Consider the following 19,292-nt stretch of genomic DNA (forward strand, 5'->3'; position numbering starts at 1 on the left):
CGCCTGCCTCTGCCTCCCAAGTGCTGGGATTAAAGGCGTGCGCCACCACGCCCGGCTAATTTTTTATTTTCATGGGGAAAAAAAAAGAAAACTAAGAGTGACAGGTGAGTGCTTTAGACCACTGCTGTAAGAGTATAGGCCAGGACAACTTTCAGACCAGGGTGGTTATCGATGGCCTAACAATGCAAACATCACTGGCCTGCAAGTGGCTTCTCCAAAAACCAATTTCTACTCAAGTCATCAAGTATCAGACCAAGCCTTGGGGACAAAGGTGTTCACTGAAACAATGGAGCCTTAAATCTCATTTTTAAACAATTACTAGTAACTACAGCCTCCTGGGAAGGAGGCACAGTGAGGCAAAGATGGTGACGCCATTGCAAGACACCTTTCCAATGTATCAGGAAGAGAGACTACATAACAAAGGGGAAGGGACGGAGGCTATAAAACTCCCCGCAGTGAGATACTATCCAAGGTCAAGATGCACTAAGAATGGAATGCTAACAGAGGCAAGTGCCTCTGGGAAGAGAGCAGGGGTAATTCTCTCCCTCCTCCCACACCAGCTGTGGGAGGGGCTCTTCAAAACTACAAGGCAGAGGGAGCCTTACCCGCTGTGACTCCTCATAAACATTTTAGAATGAAAAGAATCTTCTTTCCGAACAGGGGGTGGGGGGGTGGGGGGGGAGCGGTTTAGAATGCACTTTGGAACTGGACAGGACAGAATGGCAAAGCCCAGGTAACACCCAAGTGATCTTTCCACTTCTCAGAGGCTCCGCGTCCCCAGCCATAAGCACAGGAATAAAATCAGGTCCTGTAGAATTACACGGATTAAGTGATCTGCGTGCAAAGGCCATTACCTGCCATCAAATAGGCTATAATAAGCACTGAATTCCCTCTTCCAAAAACTCGTAGCTGCCACGCTAGCCCTTCAGTCTTACACCAGATCACTTTGTTGTTGGTTGGTTTGTCTGCTTGTTGAGACAAGGTCTCTCTGTGTAGCCCTGCCTGTCCTGAAACTTACTCTGTAGACCAGGCTGGTCTCAAACTCACAGAGATAAGCCTGCTTCTGGCCCCAAGTGCTGGGATTAAAGGTGTGGGCCACCATGCCCAGCATTCTTACAATAGATATTTTACTCTCTTGGCTTAGCAGCCCCAAAACCTTAACCAACTCCTTGCTGTATATGACGTTTTCCATACATTAAGACTGTACAGTATTAAATAAGTAAATATAACATAAACAATACATATTATAATTTCAGGAGTAAGGACAAAATTTGCATAGATGCCATTTACATGGAAATAAAAGAAAAAACAATTTTAAAATCTTTATCAGTTCCTACTGTGCAAATGTGCAAAGACATCACTAAGAAACATAGTTTTAACTAATGACAAGTTAGATCATTCTTTTGTTTCTTTTTTTTTTTTTTTTTTTTTTTTTAGTGCTAAGGATTGAACCCTAAACGTGACAGGCAGCAGGTAGGCAGGTAAGTGTTCTGCCACTGAGCAACACCCAGAAGCCACAGCGTGATGATGCCAACTTTTGATTTTAGCCCTTCAAAATTACACCAGATTGCTTTTTAAATAATGTAATTAAAATGGCCCAACCTATAATAAGACCTCAACATCACAGCCAAACTATTCTTTAAAAAAGTAAAAATGGAAGTTTTCTGTCTGAATCACCTGAACTGTGGCATCTCGCATTCGAATCCAACTCCTCCCTAGGTTTCCCTGCCTCATTCTTTCCTGGCGGGCTAGAGAGAAAGAGACGACAGCCATGGGTAACATTTTTCATGTCCTCTTTAAATTTGGAGTAAGCATGAAATCCCCAGTTTCAGACAGTACTTTTTTTTTTTTTCCAAAACACTGTACCCAATGCCTGTGTATCATGTGGACATTTGGCCAGGCACAGGCAGCCACAGGAGAACCCAGAATTTAATCACACATATCTTCGGCATCTAAATGAGGTATCTGAGGCTGGCTGGATGCCCACAGAGCCCAGGGACTGTGCGCTTCCCCCAGCACCAGCCCTGGACCTGTCTCATGCGCGTCTCTACACGAGGGCTGTGCCCGCTAACAGGAACACTGAGAAACCAAGAAGCCCTGAGATCCAGGAGCAGGGAGCCTAAGAGCAGAAATAAGGCAAGGCAAGGCAAGGCGCCTCTGGAGCTTGTAGAGTGGTTTCCTTAGACAGTTTACAACAAAGGAAGTGAAAGAGATTTGCCACCCACCCACCGTGAAGCTTTCTGCACCGTGTGGCTCAGATAACAACTCCACGCTCAAGATGTGATATGTGGGTATTTTAAGTCAGGGGGTCGAGGCTGACTTCTGCTCTGTTTCCCCAGCTAAAGCACACAGCAGGCTTCTATATGGGCTCCCATCTCTCTCTGCTTCTCCGCTTAGATTCCAGAGAGATCAGATGCCAGCTGTTCCGGGATCATCATCTACACAGTTCTACAGGGTCTATTACAACACAAATCTGAACCTTTATCTTTTCCATCTTAGTGACTTCATCCTTCTTAAGCATTAACTTTCACCAAAAAGGTTACTAACAGCACAGCTAGGTAAGACTTTTCTCAGTCACACTGCAGGCCCTGATGCCCGGATGTTGTTTAGAAACCCAGCAAAACAAACCTACTCTAGGAGCGGACTTCTCCTGATTGATGGCTGACTGCATGCCTCGTGTGCTAAACTATAACAATGTGGCTGCCAGGTTAAGCCTTTTTTTTTTTTCCTCCCAATTCTGCAACAAGTGATTGATTCTAGCCTCATTCTAACCTGCAGGATCCGGTATAGTTTGAACCTATTTTCTACTTATGGGTCCCAGGAAGAAAAAAAAAAAAAAAAAAAAAAAAAAACAGCACACACATGAAAATCTCCCATCCAATAAATTTTGTCACTAGCTTCCCTTTCCCCTGGGTAGATGTCTGAAGGAAATGTGGGTCTGTTAATAAATACTCAGGAGACACATTATCTATCTGTGCCGGTCCCTTCCTAACATGTGCTGAAAAAGTAAAGGCCAAATGACAAGCCAGTTTCAAAGCTCTAAGTGACTGGAATGTTCTCGGGAAGGAAGAGCAGGACGGGTATTTTATAGAGGAGACAGTCGCTGTTGGAAGCCTTCCAGCTGCTTATTATTTGGGCCTGAAGAGGAGCCACCCCTGAAGGCAAGCTTGGCAGAGCCTGCTGACGTAAGAACCAGCCTGTGGTAACCCCAAATGGCCAGGAAGGCTTAACTCTTTTTTTAACTACGGCAACGAGGTGGCAATTAAGAGGGGGGAAACACTGATTAAGAATCTCTGGCGTGTGACTTATAAAAACAGGAGTGCAGAGTAGAACTTCCTTAAGTAAAAGGTAGATAGATCTCTTAGGTCTCTGCTAGAAACTCCCGCTGATAGCTCCCAGTTGAGGACAACACACCAGAGCCTCAGCTGGTGGCTTCCACCCTGACCACAGAGGGTTCCTTTTGTGATAACAGGATTTGATACAAAGAAAAGAGCAGTGTACATTACAGATCCGGTATATATGGGAAGGAGTGCGAAATTCCTCACTTACTACAAGAATCCATAACCACTTGCAAAGACTGGTACTTTCGAGGCTTTAATATAATGAAAAGGATAAAAGAAAATTAGGAGAGTGAGGAAAGCGGCAATAAAGCAGAACCTGGCCCAGCGTGTCAAGATCTTCGGCTGGAGAGGCCTTTGAAGACCAGGACAGTAGAAAGGAATCTGAGGCTGGGGAGAAGGCGCCCCCAGGAAAGCGACACCCAGAAGAGTCCGAGTTGGGGTTCCGCGGTCCTTAGAAGAGGCTGAGGAGGGGAGGCGGGAACCCGGCTGGCGGGAGAGGAGGGACTCGAGCTGTGCTGCGCGCCGCACCCTGCCCGGGCCACCCCGGGACACCCAGATGTTGAGAGCCAGATCCGGTAGCAGACAGAGCACGGCGCGCGCAACTCAGGGCAGTGGGCTCGACCCGTCCAGACCCGTCAGGTCCCTCGCTCCCTTCCTCGGGCTGACCCAACTCAGCACCTGGAGTCCCCACCCGGACCGTGCACTCACCGGGGGCCACCAGAGGCAAACTCACGGCGCCTCCCACGAACGCCGCAGCAGCGAGCGCAGCAGACCCCGGGAGTCCCCACGGAGCCATTGCCTCGTCCCTGTGCCCTCCTCGCCCCGGCCGCCGCGGCCCGGGTCCAAGTAGATGGTGCAGCTCGAGAGCCGCCCCACGGATTGTGTAGTGAGTAGAGCTCGGCCCCAGCGAGCCCCTAGCTGATCCGCTTGGACCCGCCGAGGCCCCGCCCACCGCGCAGAAACCCCGCCTCTCCCCGCCGCGCCCGGATCCCCAGAGACCTGGCCCCGCCCACCGCGCAGAAGCCCCGCCTCTGCCCGCCGCGCCCGGGTCCCCTGAGGCCAGGCCCCGCCCCCGCAAGCAGGACCCCGCCCCCGAGTCCTGGCCACGCCTCTCCCTGCCACTCCCCTTTCCCCTCTGAACCGTTGAGTAACGTCAGCGGCGGGGGAAACGCCGTGGCCCCGCCCCCGGCCCCGCCCCCAGCCCCTCTCCGCCTACTCTGGTTTGGGCCAGCTTCCTTTCCAAACCCTGCCCTGCGAAGTGGCGAGGGCTGCGCGGGAGCCTCGGGCTGGGGCCGGGCGGGGCGAGGCGGGCTTCTCCTTCTCCAGGATCTTGGGAGTAATCAGGCGTGGGAAGAGGAAGAAGACTGGAGGTTAGGGCAGGAAGCCCAGGATGGAGAACAGACAGGGCCGGTACTTTCGGAATGGCGCCTAGTTTTTTCTCTATTGGAGTCTCTAGCCAGTTAATTAACTTTGGTTAGCGGTCCAGAAAAGAATGCTGCGTTTAAAGTCATGCTTGGTTCTTTAAATTTTAAGGGGGAAAAGATGAAAAACTTTTTAATTGTTCCCATCGCTACTTCCGTCTAAGCTACTTCTGTTGAGGAACATATCCCCACACATTTCCAGGAATAAGTTACAGGGCTTTTGATTGGTTGTTTGCTTGGGTTGGGTTGGGTTTTGTTTTAATTATGTGCCTACGTTGCATCTTAGAAACACTCCCCTGAAACCGTTCTTCAAGTTGTCCGGTCTTCATATCCTCACATCAGCTCTGTAAGATGACTATTATTCCCATTTCACGGGCCAGGAAGTGAGCCCACGACGTCTGGGGACCGCGGAATTACCAAACTCATTGTAATTCGTTGCTCCAGTGTTTGCTCTCCACTTTAATCTGAGCACTTGGCTCAAGCACAGCATGCGCTAAGAGGTCAGAAGTAGTTGTTAAAGGGGAATTAGCCTCTTTCTGAATAGCTCTATTTTAAATATGGCAGATTTTACATTTTAAATTTAAATTTTAAATGAGACAGCTATGAGTAGAGCAAGGCCTGAGCAACAGCAAAGGGCTGGGTGGAGGCTGCGTCTTCAGCCTCTTCTGTAAACTGATGGCCTGTGAATTTCAAAAGAGATGCATTTTCTCCTCTCTAGCATCCTCCCTGCGCTCTGCTCTCTGTTACAAAGAGCACGGATATTACCAGGGACAGACACCACAGGTGGCAGAGGCTGATGTTGGAAGCCCTGCCATTTGAAGCCAAAGACAGGAACCATCCTGTAGTCTGGCAAACTTAGGAGAAAGTCTTTTCTACTTTTATATCAAAGGGAAAGCTTGAGAATGGATGCAAAGGAAAGGACATCGTGCTGGCTAGGTTTTTTGGTCAACTGGACACAACTAGAGTCATCTGAGAACCGCAACTGGGAAAATGCCTCCCCAGAAGATCAGCTTATAAGCAAGCATGTAGTGCTTTTCTCTTGAGGGCCCTGCCCATTGTGGGTGAGGCCATCCCTGGGCTGGTGGGCCTGGCTTCTATAAGAAAGCATGCTGAACAAGCCATGAGGTGCAAACCAGGAAACAGGACCTCTCTGTGGCCTCTGCATCAGCTCCTGCCTCCAGGTTCCTGCCCTGCTTGGGTTCCTGTCCTGATTTCCTCCAGTACTGAACAGTGTGGAAGTATAGGCCAAAGGAATCCTTTCCTCCCTGGGGTGGTTTGAACAGGAACTGATTGATTAAAACGGAGTGAGCTATACAAGTTGAACAATATGATAGGCAGATTTGGGCCCAGGGGTCCCGCTCAAACTAAGGCACCAGCCAAGGACAATACAGGAGGTAAACTTTAAGCCCCTACCCAGATCTAGCCAATGGTCAGAATATTCTCCACAGTTGAGTGGAGAGTGGGATATGACTTTCTCACGTACTATGGTGCCTCACATTTGACCATGTCCCCTGGAGGGGGAGACCTGGTGGCACTCAGAGGAAGGACAGCAAGTAGCCAAGAAGAGACTTGATACCCTATGAGAATATATAGGGGGACGTAATCCCCCTCAGGAACAGTCATAGGGGAGGGGAATAATGGGAAAATGGGAGGGGGAGGAATGGGAGGATACAAGGGATGGGATAAACATTGAGATGTAACAAGAATAAATTAATAAAAAAAAAAACGGAGTGAGCTAAAGGCAATGAGGTATAATATATAAATGCAGGGTTGTTGGAAGCAATGGGGGGAGAGGGGAGAAGGGGAAGGACAGCACGTGCCAGGGGTGGGGAAGGGACAGAGAGAACGTGGGGAGGTGGGAAGGGGGCAAGGGGACAGCAGAATGTGTGGATTATATAGTGAAGGATCTCTGGGAGAGGGGAAGACCTGCGCCTAGGTCGATGGCACGACATGCCACCACACCCTGCAGCAGGACCTAACAGGAATGGCTCCCATGGACTTACGTGTTTGAATGCTTGGTCACCAGGGAGTGGCACTACAGGAGGTGTGGCCTTATTGGCGTGAGTATTGTGGAATACTCGGTCTTGTGCCCGTGACATTGGGGGAAGTTGAGCCCCACCCAGCCCAGCAGGCTGGATTTGTGGGGCTGCTCCCTACACCCCATCATTCTCCACCTGTCCTGATTCATCATTTAAACCTGGGAGAAGTTGACTTACCCAGCCAGGGTCCACGTGGGGACCGCGTGTCTTCGCTCCCTCTCCACCTGATGTAACTCTGCACTTGTAAATTACGAAGAGGTATCAGCTGCCTCTTCGAGATCCCTCACGGACTCTTTCTGAAGTCGTGGCTATGCAAGAGCTTGTCTGTCACGGGGGATGCCTGTAGTTTGGAGAGGTCTGACCGTGGGTTATTCCCCCGCCCAAAACTGCCGTTCTCAGATTATGGATTTGGGACGGCACTTCCATAATCTTGGGGTCCCGACTGAGTCTGGGAGGCAGGGTTGCCACTGGGTGTCTGTGTAATTTTTTTTTTTCAAACTGCATCTGTCCAGGGTTTTTGAAAATCATATTCTTATCCCACTCCCGTCCTCTCCTTCCTGCAGCTGCTCTCTGCACCTGTGGCTCCAGGTCCCACCTATCCCCTTCCCACTCCACCTCACACCCACGCATGGTCTTGTCAGGTGCCGATGACAGCAGCTACTGCCGCCACAGCACCTGGGCACTGTGGCAGCAGCAGCAGCTGGGCACCGTGGCAGTCTCTTTTTAAATTGCCCGCTGCCAGCTGATTACGACAGGTGGCTGGTCACCAGGTTGCTTTTGGGAAAGAGGAGGGACGGGGTGCTATGGCTTCATTGCCATCTTGACTGAGGACAGTCACATGACTAGTCGCCATCTTTTTTGAGGGCTGCCAGCCCTGTTCAAATCCTTGCTGAACTTCAAATGCAATTTCTGTCTTTCAAGCTTCTGCTGTTCCATCTGTAATGATGCGTTAATTACAGGATTGTGCTTTACGTAATCTAGTTGTAGATTTTCAAGGCTAAGCCTGTGATGGGTAACTAAAACAGTTAAGCTCAGCTATAGTTTATAGATGATGGTCCTCAAACTTATCAGAGAATCTGTGAAATAAATACATTTAAATGCTTAATAAAAAAGCTTAATGTGACAGAGACCCAGCTTCTAGCAATGACCCCATGGCCTCCAAAATGATTTGGGGAAAATGACAGATGACTCCACATGGACTGTGACACTGGGCAAGGCTACCCCAACTCCAACCCGTTCGCTACTAAAGCCCTGCCTGAACTGTGGACAAACAGAACACCCAGAGAGTTGACTGCCCACTTTTGCCTACACAAGATAAGGTCAGCCAGTCTCCCAAAGCCCTCTCCACAGAACAGCTTATTAAATTAGCTGGGCCTGGCAACTGAAAACTGATGCTGCCCCAGGACCTCTGCCTGTCGACACCCCAGGAGCCTACTGGGAAGGCTGTCTGATAATGGGCAAGCCTCTGTTATATTAATCAATACTTAGGCCGCTTGGATTATGCCCCTGTGGTAACTGATCTTTCTCGGGTCTCTGATAGGTTCGAAGATCAGTTTAACAACAAAAACCAGGCATTCAGCGGCCTTCTCAGAAAAATGTAAAGTTTATGTAATGTCTGAGGGTTTGAGTAGGTGTTTTAAGGTTGGTAAAGGTACATAAAAACTCTTCCCCCATGCTACTGTTGTATTTAGACTGTTCAGAGCTTTAATAATAATCAGATTTAAAATTGTCTCCCAAGCCAATTCATCTTTTTATAAACTTAAAACGATTCTGGTAAGCTTCAGGAGATTTACTCAAATCCACAGATCACCCTCCAGATAAGTATTTCCTATTTCAGAGAGTGGGGATTCCTCCTCTATTCCCTGGCTTTGGGACTCCCCTCCTCCAACTACCAAGACCATGGACCTAAACATTTCAAGCATATTTCATCTTCTGCCCCTAACATATATATGTTTCAGCATTCTGCCAGCTACTGCATCCAAAACCCGGGTGCTCCAGCCTAAACCCCACAGACTGCATCAGCTGGGTCTGCAGTATCGCAGCTACAGATGGTCTCACAAACCCTAGACAGCAAATTCAACAGCCTGCTCCACCCCAAGTGAGCCAACATTCTACCCTTTTGCACACACACCAGGCTAGTGTCCGTGCTGCTTCCAATAAACCTGCATTTATATATTCTATCTTTGTTGTCATTAGCTCATTCTGTTTTTAATCAATCAACTATGACTTTGTTGGAGGATGTGTGTCACTGGGGAGAGGGCATTAAAGTCTCAGAAGCTTAAGCCAGGCCTAGTGGCTCACTGTTTCTTCCTGTCGCCTGCAGATCTGGTGTAGAGCTCTCAGCCACCTCTCCAGCACCATGTCTGCCTGCACTCTGCCATGCTTCCTATGCTGCCATGATGATAATAAACCAAACCTCTGAACTGTAAGCCAGCCCCAATTAAATGTTTTCCTTTGTAAGAGTTGCCATGGTCATGGTGTCTCTTCACAGCAATAAAACCATAACTAAAACATTCCCCAAGTTGTTTTGGTCATGGTCATTGTGTCATCACAGCAATAGTGACCCTAAAAAGTTAGCAATAGGACAAACACTCATATGATTATCTAACTATTAAAGAAGACAATCCTGGGCTTAGAAATTGAACGACAAATGATCAGCAATCACCAAACTAGCTACATCATTTGCTGGAGCCAATGCACATTGAAAGCACACAGCTAAACCAGGCATGGTGACACACACCTTTAATCCCAGCACTCGGGAGGCAGAGGCAGGTGGATTGCTGTGAGTTTGAGGCCAGCCTGGTCTACAAAGTGAGTCTAGGACAGCCAAGGCTACACAGAGAAACCCTGTCTCGAAAAACCAACCAACCAAATAAACAAAAAAGAAGAAAGAAAAAGAAAAGAAAACACACAGCTAATTGTTAGAAATAAGTCTGGGGTCCCAGGAAAACACACACAATGCAAAGTATTTTGGGGAAGCGAGGAGTTTTGCATCTGCAGAAGGGTGTGCAGCCATGCCAAAGCAAGCAGGCAGGCGCACCCAGTGCTGGTCCTGCTGGGTTTGTATTCCTAAACAAAGGGGCCCTGTGCCTCACTCTGAGTTGTCAGAGCTCAACATCCCTGGCTTTTTTTTTTTTTTTTTTTTTTTACTTTTTGTATTGAGACAGGTTGTTGCTAAGTTTCCCGGGCTGGCCTTGAACTCAGCCCTCTTGCCTCAGCCCTTCTATTAATTGGAAGCACTGACCTGCACTACCAGGTCTAGTAAGGTAGGCAGAAGCATCAAAGGAAAGAGAATGGATTAAACGATGAGACAGACAAAATGTTTACTCATTGGGTAGTGTTGTCTGACATCATGATAGAGGCATCCCCTGCCAAGGTTCTAAAAGTCCTCTTGTCTCAGAGCATCCACGTTAAACTGCCTGACTATGCTATGGACCAGATTCAGGACCCCAGCTACCGATTGGTGGCTTGGTGATCTACCTTCAGGTCATTTGATTACATTTAAAGTTCTTATTTTAATCACTTTCATCAAGACAGTGAGTGGTTCCACATGTGAGGTGGTTCGCATTTTGTGTCTAAAACAACTACCTGCTGGAACTGTAGCTCGGTGGGTAGAATAGTTGCCAAGCATGCACTAGGCCTTGGGTCCAATCCCAGCACTGCATAAGCCAGGCGTGGTGGTACACGGCTATAATCCTAGCACTCAGGAGGTGGAGACAGGAGGATGAGGTTCAGGACCTTCTCAGGTTAAACAGTGAGTTCAAAGCAGTTCTAACTCAGCCTTGGATACATGAGATGGTTTCAAAAATTTTGTTTTAATTAAAAAAATGTCAAGCCATCATGCAATATTTTCTGCTATTTAGCTGCCAACTGCTTAAGAAAGGTCCAGAACAGATTTCCCCAGTGGCATTTCAGTCTATTCTGTCTCAGTCACGCTTGTGACTTTTGACAGTCATTGTCTACAAGAGATGGAACAGAAAACAAATGGTGGCACTACCTACAAACATCAGCTCTGAATACAAAGCTCTGTTAGGAAAATTGCAGCTAATTTGTTCATTGCTTCTAACTCAGAGACCATGGTGGAGTTCATTAGGAGGAGAGCATTGCCCACTTGTTCTTTTTTATTACTAACTTTTAAGTCAGTGCTCACAGCGATGGCTTTTGTTGCAACATTTTCACGTGCGTGTGTTTGAATACTTCTCTAAGCCATGATTTTTAATTCTGCAGTTCTTGGCATAATGATCTTGGCTTAGATTGTCATCAAAATTCACATGAGTATCACAGGACTGTTGAATTTATTCACATCACAAAGAAAGTCAGATGCTGGCAAACACATTTATTGAATATGCAATGAATTCCACACCAGGGGCCATGTTTGTTGCCAACAATATTGAGCCAGATGTAACCAGTGTCAATATTTTTAACCTCTTGTTTTTCTAGTAACTAGGTTGACATGACACAGGGATAGTCCCATTTTCGATCTCAGGGTGAGAGAATTGGGGGTGGGGCAAGAGAAGGTTTGGATAATGTGCCCAATATCTTTCTATTTTATTTTATCTACTTTTGATGGTGCTGCCATATTGGTGATAACTGGACCCCTTAAAGATTGTGGCTGCTTTGTCAGGATCCCTGAATTCCCACCTCCCTGGCTTCTCTAGCCCCTGAGCTTCATATGAATGTTGCTCAGAGGGTATCACTTGCATTCACGATGGCAGCCAGGGATGACCGCAAGTGCAGCAACTGAGGACTTGGGTTCAAGGCATCTGCACTCATACCATCTCTTCAGCAGTCCATGAGCTACTGTGTGTAGCTGAGTTACCCTGCCATATGCCTTCCCTATTGCTGCTATAACAAGTTCCCACAAACTCCTCAGCTTAAACAGCTCCAGTCACCTTACAGATATGTGGGATGGGAGCATGAAATGAGTGTCACTGCACAAGAATCAAAGCATGTGTCTCTATGAGCATGGGAAAAAATAGCCCCATAGAACAAATTGGCTACATTGTGTGGTGAGATAGCTGAGCCAAATCCATGTTTCCATAACAAGGTCTTGAGACAGCAGCATGACTTCATGATGAGATCTATCTCTATTTCTGGTGCTAGTGTCAAAAGTCCTACCAACTTTACTATGGTTTGCTGACTATACCCATACCTAAAGGAAGTGCTAAATTTCACTTTAAGATTTTTATAAATAAAATAAGAATCTGCTGCATGAATGAACATGAACCAGGCAGAGGCACTATTTTTAAACTCTATTTTATTTGGTGTTCCTTAAGCCTCTAGTTCTCTTCCAACCTTCCAACTAACCCTAGGTACTCAAGAAAGCAGGTTAGAAGGGACAGGAGATACAGAATTCTTTAGCTACTTCCAGCTTGTTAGGGTCATCAGATTCTTTGGGGCAATATCAGCCTCAGTTGTCAGGACGTCTAGTAGTCCAGCTAACCAGGAAACCAGCAAACAAAGCAGCAGGACAAACAAGCAGCCTCTTCTTTCTCCAACCATCTCAAAGCATCCTCAAAGTGTCCTCTTCCTCTCTCCGGGCTCTGATATTTATGCCTCCCCCCCCCCCCCCAGAGTCCTCAGAATGAAACTAACTGCAGTTGGCAATGATCACGCCACTCAGGAGACAATTATCAGCTGTGGACAAACTAAGGCAGTCCCATATCCCACACTTGGGATTAAAACAAAAACATAGCATAATTAGGTTTTAGAGAAACCAGAACTTCTACTACACAGAGGTTTCACACTGAGGTCACAGAAAACTGAAGAGAAGAAGGTGACTCTGCAAGCAATCAAGGGCTGCAGCCTGGAGGAAAGTGTGGAAGAGAGGACTGTCTACTACTACACTATAGCTGCAGCACAGCAGTTAGTCTGGTTGTGGAGTAAGGTGGGATTGTCACAGGCTAGAGAGACTGTTTCTGAGGTAACTGCCTTCAAATGGGAAGAGGAGGGGAGAGGGGAAGGTTGGTGCATAAAGCAACATGAAAACTGTAAATGGATGCCTGTTTATGAGAAGTAGCTGTGGATATATTTGTGTCTTTTCACAATTGAACACAAAATCAAACAATTCTGTAAGAAAAAAAATATATATATATATGAGACAGAACAGCCTGTAATCTTCCTGCCATCTTGGTGTGTGTTACAAAAGAAAAGACCAATTTGAATCTTGGCATGAAGAGTTCCATGTTGGGGCCTTAGGTGAGGGGCCATGCAGAATGTGTGAAGGGAAGGGATGTAGGCTGTACTTTATCTTACTTCTGGCCAAGCAGGTTACTGCTAAAGAGACTACTGGTCTACCTGGGCCAAAGCCTGCAAGCTGACTTGAGCCACAGCTTGCCTTTTTACATCTTCATTGACTCTGCAGACACAGAGGCATGAAATCACAACAGCAGGCCAAGGGTCCCAGAGCCTGTGTTAGGGCTGAGGGATAGAAAGGCTTTCATAGGCCTGATTCTCAGATAAAAACAGACATCCTTTGACAAGTGATTGGCCCAAATTTATATTTTCTATGAGTACAAAATGTCAGATTTTTGAAGGCATGACAAAAAATTTTCATGATTAACTTTAAAATCTGATTATAGGTTATAATGTTAATTTTTGGGTATACAGGGTTAAGAATTTATTAGTATTATTATTACTATTATTATTTTGTTTTTTCAAGACAGGGTTTCGCTGTGTAATCCTGGCTGTCCTGGACTCAATTTGTAGACCAGGCTGGCCTTGGATTTACAGAGATCCATCTGCCTCTGTGTCCCAACTGCTGGGAATAAAGGCCTGTGACACTACACCTGGTTGGTTAACAAATTATTAAACTGAATTTCAACTATTCTTTTTTTATTTGATTTATTTTTGAATTTTCCCATTGGCAACATGCCTGTGGGTTTTTTATTATTATTAATTTATTCAGTTACATCTCAATTGTTATCCCATCACTTGTATCTTCCCCGTTCCTCCCTCCCTCTTGCTTTCACCCTATTCCCCTCCCCTAGGTCTATGACCGAGGCGGACCTCCTCCCCCACTATATGGTCATAGGCTATCAAGTCTTTGTGGCCTGTAGTACATCCTTTTGATTTGGGGTATGCATGTGTGTGTACATATGTGGGAGGCAGAGGTTGAGGAATTATTATCATCAGTGGCTCTCCCTTTATTTTGATGATACTGTCTCTTGATGAACTTGGAGCTCGCGAGTTTGGCTAAAAAGGCTAGCCAGAAAACCCCAGAGATCTTCTTGGTCCCAGCTCTCCAACGCTGGGAATAAAGGCGTGGCACAGTGTACCTGTCCTTTTACATGGGTGGTAGATGCAAGTGAAGGTTCTTTTCCTTGTGCAACCAGCAGTTTACTGACACCATGGAGATGCAGGCAGCAGGGGAGAGGGAAGACCGTGATCACATATTTCCCACTAGAGCCCTGGAAACCCCTGTCCTCTGACGAGGGCACATCTGGCCCTCTTCGTGCTGTATTTCTATTTACCAGAAATAACATAGCTATTTGACATAGACATATCTGATAGTATTAACGCATAAAACTCACTTAGTTCTAGTCCTGCTTAGCCTATTGTAGGGTGCTGTTTTCTGAGCCAAGCTGTCCCCATCTTCAGGGGGAGACATGAAGGAGGGCGCTTTGTCCAGCCACTCTCCTCTCAGGTGTTCGGATGTAGTTCTGCCTTAGCTGCATGTGGCTCTGGGGTCTTGGAGAGGTGTTAAGGTGTGCACGGTAGGGATAACCAGGGGAAGGGGTCTGTGGAAGGTAACCCAAGACTGAGTTAAGAACTAGCAGTGTGGCTGCTTTGGGGTCACCTACAGTCTTATCAATGATTCCTCAACCATGCTCTGTAAATAAGCCCAATAAATTCATTGGCTCCCCAGGGCGAAGTTTGGTAGGATCATTCTCAGGTTTGTCATTTGGACCTTGGGAGAGGGAAGACATTCACATCCCCATGGGGAAGGGGTTTTTTCACAGTGCTTACACAAACATTGCCAGACTCTAACTTTTTTTTTCTTATTACCACCTTTTGATGTGACTTCATGGAGGTGGGACTTGTGGGGATGGATGTGATGGTCCACACGGAGCTTGGGGTGGGGTGTCCACCCATAAGTAGACAGAGTTTGTGGCAGTGGGATCCCCAGTGGCTTGCTGTCAATATTGAGGAGGAGACAAGAGGAATTCATGGTACAACTCTGAGCCTTGGCAGCAAAATGGGAGTCTCAGCAATCCAGCGAAACTGGCAGCTCTCGTCCCCTGCTCCTTATACCTTCCACCTCCTCACCTTGCTTTCACATCTCACAAACTGCCAGACAGTTCCATTATCTCTGACCTCCCTCTGAAGCTGGGTCCTTCTGCTATCTGTTCACTTGAAACTTGTCATCTGGACTGCTTAGCTTTCAAAAATGATGGAAAAGCCCCTCCCCCAAGTATCAGACTCCTCATAAGAAAACCTCTGCTCTTTTATCCATCTCTGAAACAGCTTTTACCTCCTAGGATGCATGGGCACAGAGCATCACGCAGCTGCTCAGATTGGCCCATGGAACACTGGCGGGCTGCAGCCCAGATGTCTGTTCCGTGATGCACAGTGGTGCTGGTGCACATTGGGCAGACCTCCCAGTACCTGTAGTAGCTGTTCAAATCTTTATGGCTTTCAGCAATCTCTATAATTAGCAAAATGAAGATCCATTCTTCTAGCTAGTTTAATAATATGCTATTGCTCAATCTGGGTAAATCTGCCCTGCTGGTCAATGGACAGGGCTTTCCAGGGTCCTAGAGGGAAGTGTCTGTGCTCACATTTTTACATCTTCACCTCTGCCTGGAACTCTACAGTATGATCAGCCTGCATTCTGTGCTAGTTCTGTCCTACTGCCCAGAGCAAAATGAAGCCTCTTCAGGCATCAGAGATAATCAACAAGGATGCTTAGAGCATGGTTGACATAGGACCCAGGGCATGTACACACATGCACACATGCCTGCATACGTGCCACAGACAGTACGTATTCCATGACTTACTCCTATGTAGGCTGTTGGTGGGAGAATTGTGTCTAATGTTCCTGTCTAGCACTAACAGCTACATTTAAAGCCCCTGGCAGGTGGCTTCATGTTCTTCTGAGCTAAGAAAAAGTAGTTCACAGTCTGTCTATAAAACTCATGGTTGGGGGCTGGAGAGATGGCTCAGTAGTTAAAAACACTGGCCTTCCAGAGGACCCAGGTTCAATTCCCAGGACACACATGGCAGCTCACAGTTGTCTGTAACTCCTGTTCCAGAGGATCTGAGTCCCTCACACATGCAGGCAGAATGTGAATGAACATAAAGTTAAAAAAAAAAAAAAAGAAAGAAATCAATAAATTTTTTAAAGGGCATGGTCATTTTGAGCAGGCTTTGGGTGGGAAACAGTCATGGCAACCTTGGCTGGAGAGCTTGAGGCCTAGCTCTGTTCACACCTGTGAAAGTGTCCCCTTTCTACTGTACTGTACTCTTTATTTTTATTTATTTATTTTGGTTTTTTGAGACAGGATTTCTCTGTGTAGCCTTGGCTGTCCTGGGCTAACTTCGTAGACCAGGCTGGCCTTGAACTCACACAGAGATCCACCTGCCTCTGTCTCCCAAGTGCTAGGATTAAAGGCATGCACCACCACTGCCCGGCTATGTACTGTACTCTTTAATGAGCTGGTGTTCTCATTCCTGGTGATGCTGAGCTAAAGGAGGTGTGGCCAAGTTAGTACCCCGTACCTTGTAGAGCCTATATCCTCCAAAATGTTCAGTGGTAAATCTGGTCTCGAGCCATACAAGTGTGCCTTGTAATTCTGTTTTCACTGATGCCCACAGAGCAATGCTTTGTTTCCTGAGTACGAAGCAGCCAATGGTCTGGGCCATTTACTTGCAACACTTAGCAGACTAGATGTCCATGAAGGACACCTGGATGTGACCCTGGGAAACTGGACAGAGGTTAAGGACACTGGTGCTACATCCCATGCCCCTGGCTTCTATGGAGCGTGTTGACAAAAGGAAGATTAGCCTGTTTGAAGTCTCCTGATTCACAATAGAAATCTAATTCAACACTGGGAAATCTTCTTACATTGATCTATTTTGGAGCTATGGCTATTTATTATAATAGGTGGCGAACTGTGGCGTGTTTGAACCTCTCCGTTCTCTTTTAGTCAGCTGTGACGCTCAGCTCTGACTACTCAGTTACTGCAGGCCTCTCTCTCCTCATCACGAGTGCACATCACTGTGCATCCAGCACGTGCCCATTCTTGGGCTGTATGTCACCCTTACACTCTCCTATCCCACACTTCCTTCAAGACCCAGCTCAGGTAACAACTTCCCCTGTGTGCCTTTCTGAGTGTCTAGCAGCAGACAGCTACACTTCTTGTGATTCTCTACTTTACTGATTCCCAGGGGAGAAATTTTGTTTCCCATTCCAACCCCGGGAACACCTGGTTACGTTAGAGACATTTTTGGGCAGCACACCTGGTCTGCAGGCCACTGGCATTTATCTCATAAAAGCAGTGACATATCTTACGGCACCTAGCACTAGCAAGCACACCCGCTCCCGCATGCTGAGAAGCCTGCAGTCTAGCCAGCTTCTAGCACCCTGTTATTTGGCTGCATATTAGGGTGTAGAGTCATCTATAGTCTAAGATGTTTAAGGACTTCTTCGAAGTCATCCTGGCACCCTCCAACTATACAGGCAAGAACACTCGTGCAAGAAGAGATGTTTACCTCAGGGTGAGGGACTAGGAGCTAGACAGATCTCTGACAGGCAGCCAGATAGAAAAAGGGACCACACACAATTAAAAAGAGAAAGAATAAGAGAAAGAAAGAAAGGAAGAAAGAAAGAAAGAAAGAAAGAAAGAAAGAAAGAAAGAAAGAAAGAAAGAAAGACCTGGCAGGGCTTTTTCCCACCCAAAAGCAAGGCCGCCCCTCTGACTGACCAGTCCAGGCTGGCCAGAAATGTTCAAAGCCTGTGCTGAACGTGCTTTCCTGAAATTGTGGGCCTGCCAGCTTTCTTTTCTTTGTCTAAGCCGTCAAAACCAAAATCAGGGAAAGGGGGCCCACCCCAGACCACCAGAAACAATTAAAACCCCAGCCCTCCAGAGACAAAAAGGACCGCAATCTCCTCTCTGCTCTCGGCTCTCTCCCTTCCTCTTCTCCTCCCTCCATCCTCCCTCTTTCCCTCCTCACCCCCTCCCTCCTTCCCCACCCTTCTCTCTCCTCACATGGAACATAGTGCTACCCACTGCTACCTGCCATGTTGCCGATTCTTCCTGCCCTTTGGTTCTTTAATCAGCAGAGAAAATGAACCCAGTGAAGACAATAATGTTACCAGGCTCCCTCTTGTGACTCCGGGGCCCTTGATCTTCTCCATTTCACCATCTGGTTGTTGCTTATAGGAATTTCTGTAAGCAATGCTAGAATCCTTTCTTAAGTTGCAGTAATTCTGTCCCATGGCCTCCTTTTCTCAGTATGTGCAATGCATATTTGCTATTAGGTCAAAAGACCTAAATTAAAAAAAAAAAAAATACTACTTTACTTCCTCACAATTCTAAAAACAAACAAGCAAACAAACAAACAAAAATGTAAGCTTAATTCCTAGACGTAACTACTTATAAGGACATATGACCACATCTAATTCACAGAAAGAAAAAATTCTACCAATAATGCTTAGTGTTAATTAGAGTAAATACCAGTCGCCAGACACTCATGCATTTACATGATGGTGATGAAAATGACCTTTTAGCAGTGGAGAGGGAAACAGGAAAGGTTTCAGCTAAGGAGAATGATTAACTAAATTCTCAGAGAAACTAGAAAAAAAAAAAAGAAAATTAACAAACCCCAGAAAGGACAGCGCATTGCATAAGGGTTTCTGTCCTCCTCCTCTTCCTCCTCCTTCTTCTTTTGTTTTGTTTTGGTTTTTGTGTTGTTGTTTTGTTTTGTTTTTGTTTTTTGAGGCAGGGTTTCTCTGTGTTGCCTTGGCTATCCTGGACTTCCTTTGTAGACCAGGCTGGCCTCGAACTCACTGAGATCTGGTGTGTGCCACAGCACCTGGTTTGTATAAGGTTTTCAAGTTCATCCCAGGCACTCTGACACAGACCCACTCCCACAATTAAATCAGTTCTTCTTAAAGAAAACAAAAGTTGTATGCAATAGTGTTAGCTAGTTTTATGTCACTTTGACAAAGCTGTGGTTACTTGGGTGGAGGGAACATGGCATTCAGAACACGCCTCCTTAGGACCGGGCTTCCGGCAAGCCTGTGGGGCATTTTCTTACTTAGTGACTGATAAGTGGAGGACCCAGTCCATTGTGGGTTACCCTGGTGTGGTGATCCTGGGTTCTGTAAGAAAGCAGGGTGGGCGGGTCTTGCAAGCAAGCAAGCAAGCAGCACCCTCCATGCCTTCTGCGTCATCAGCTCCTGACTCTAGGTTCCTGCCCTCTTTGAGTTCCTGTCTGGACTTCCTTCTATGATGAACACGTGGAAGCACCAAATAAGCCCTTTCCTC

General features: G+C 46.7%; 1 protein-coding gene across 4 annotated transcripts in view; it reads right to left on the bottom strand.

Annotated features, from left to right (window-relative positions):
• The window catches only part of Rell1 (RELT like 1), a 99,711-nt gene extending 95,412 nt beyond the window's left edge, over positions 1-4,299 (bottom strand). For all 4 annotated transcript variants that reach the window (XM_051165322.1, XM_051165323.1, XM_051165321.1 and 1 more), the window contains exon 1: positions 4,050-4,299. In XM_051165322.1, the coding sequence (XP_051021279.1) occupies positions 4,050-4,137 (88 nt within the window). In that variant the 5' untranslated portion in view covers positions 4,138-4,299. The remainder of the gene's footprint in view (positions 1-4,049) is intronic.
• Between the last annotated feature and the right edge of the window lie 14,993 nt (positions 4,300-19,292).

This window comes from Acomys russatus, chromosome 22, assembly GCF_903995435.1.
Source record: "Acomys russatus chromosome 22, mAcoRus1.1, whole genome shotgun sequence".
Classification (NCBI taxonomy): domain Eukaryota; kingdom Metazoa; phylum Chordata; class Mammalia; order Rodentia; family Muridae; genus Acomys; species Acomys russatus.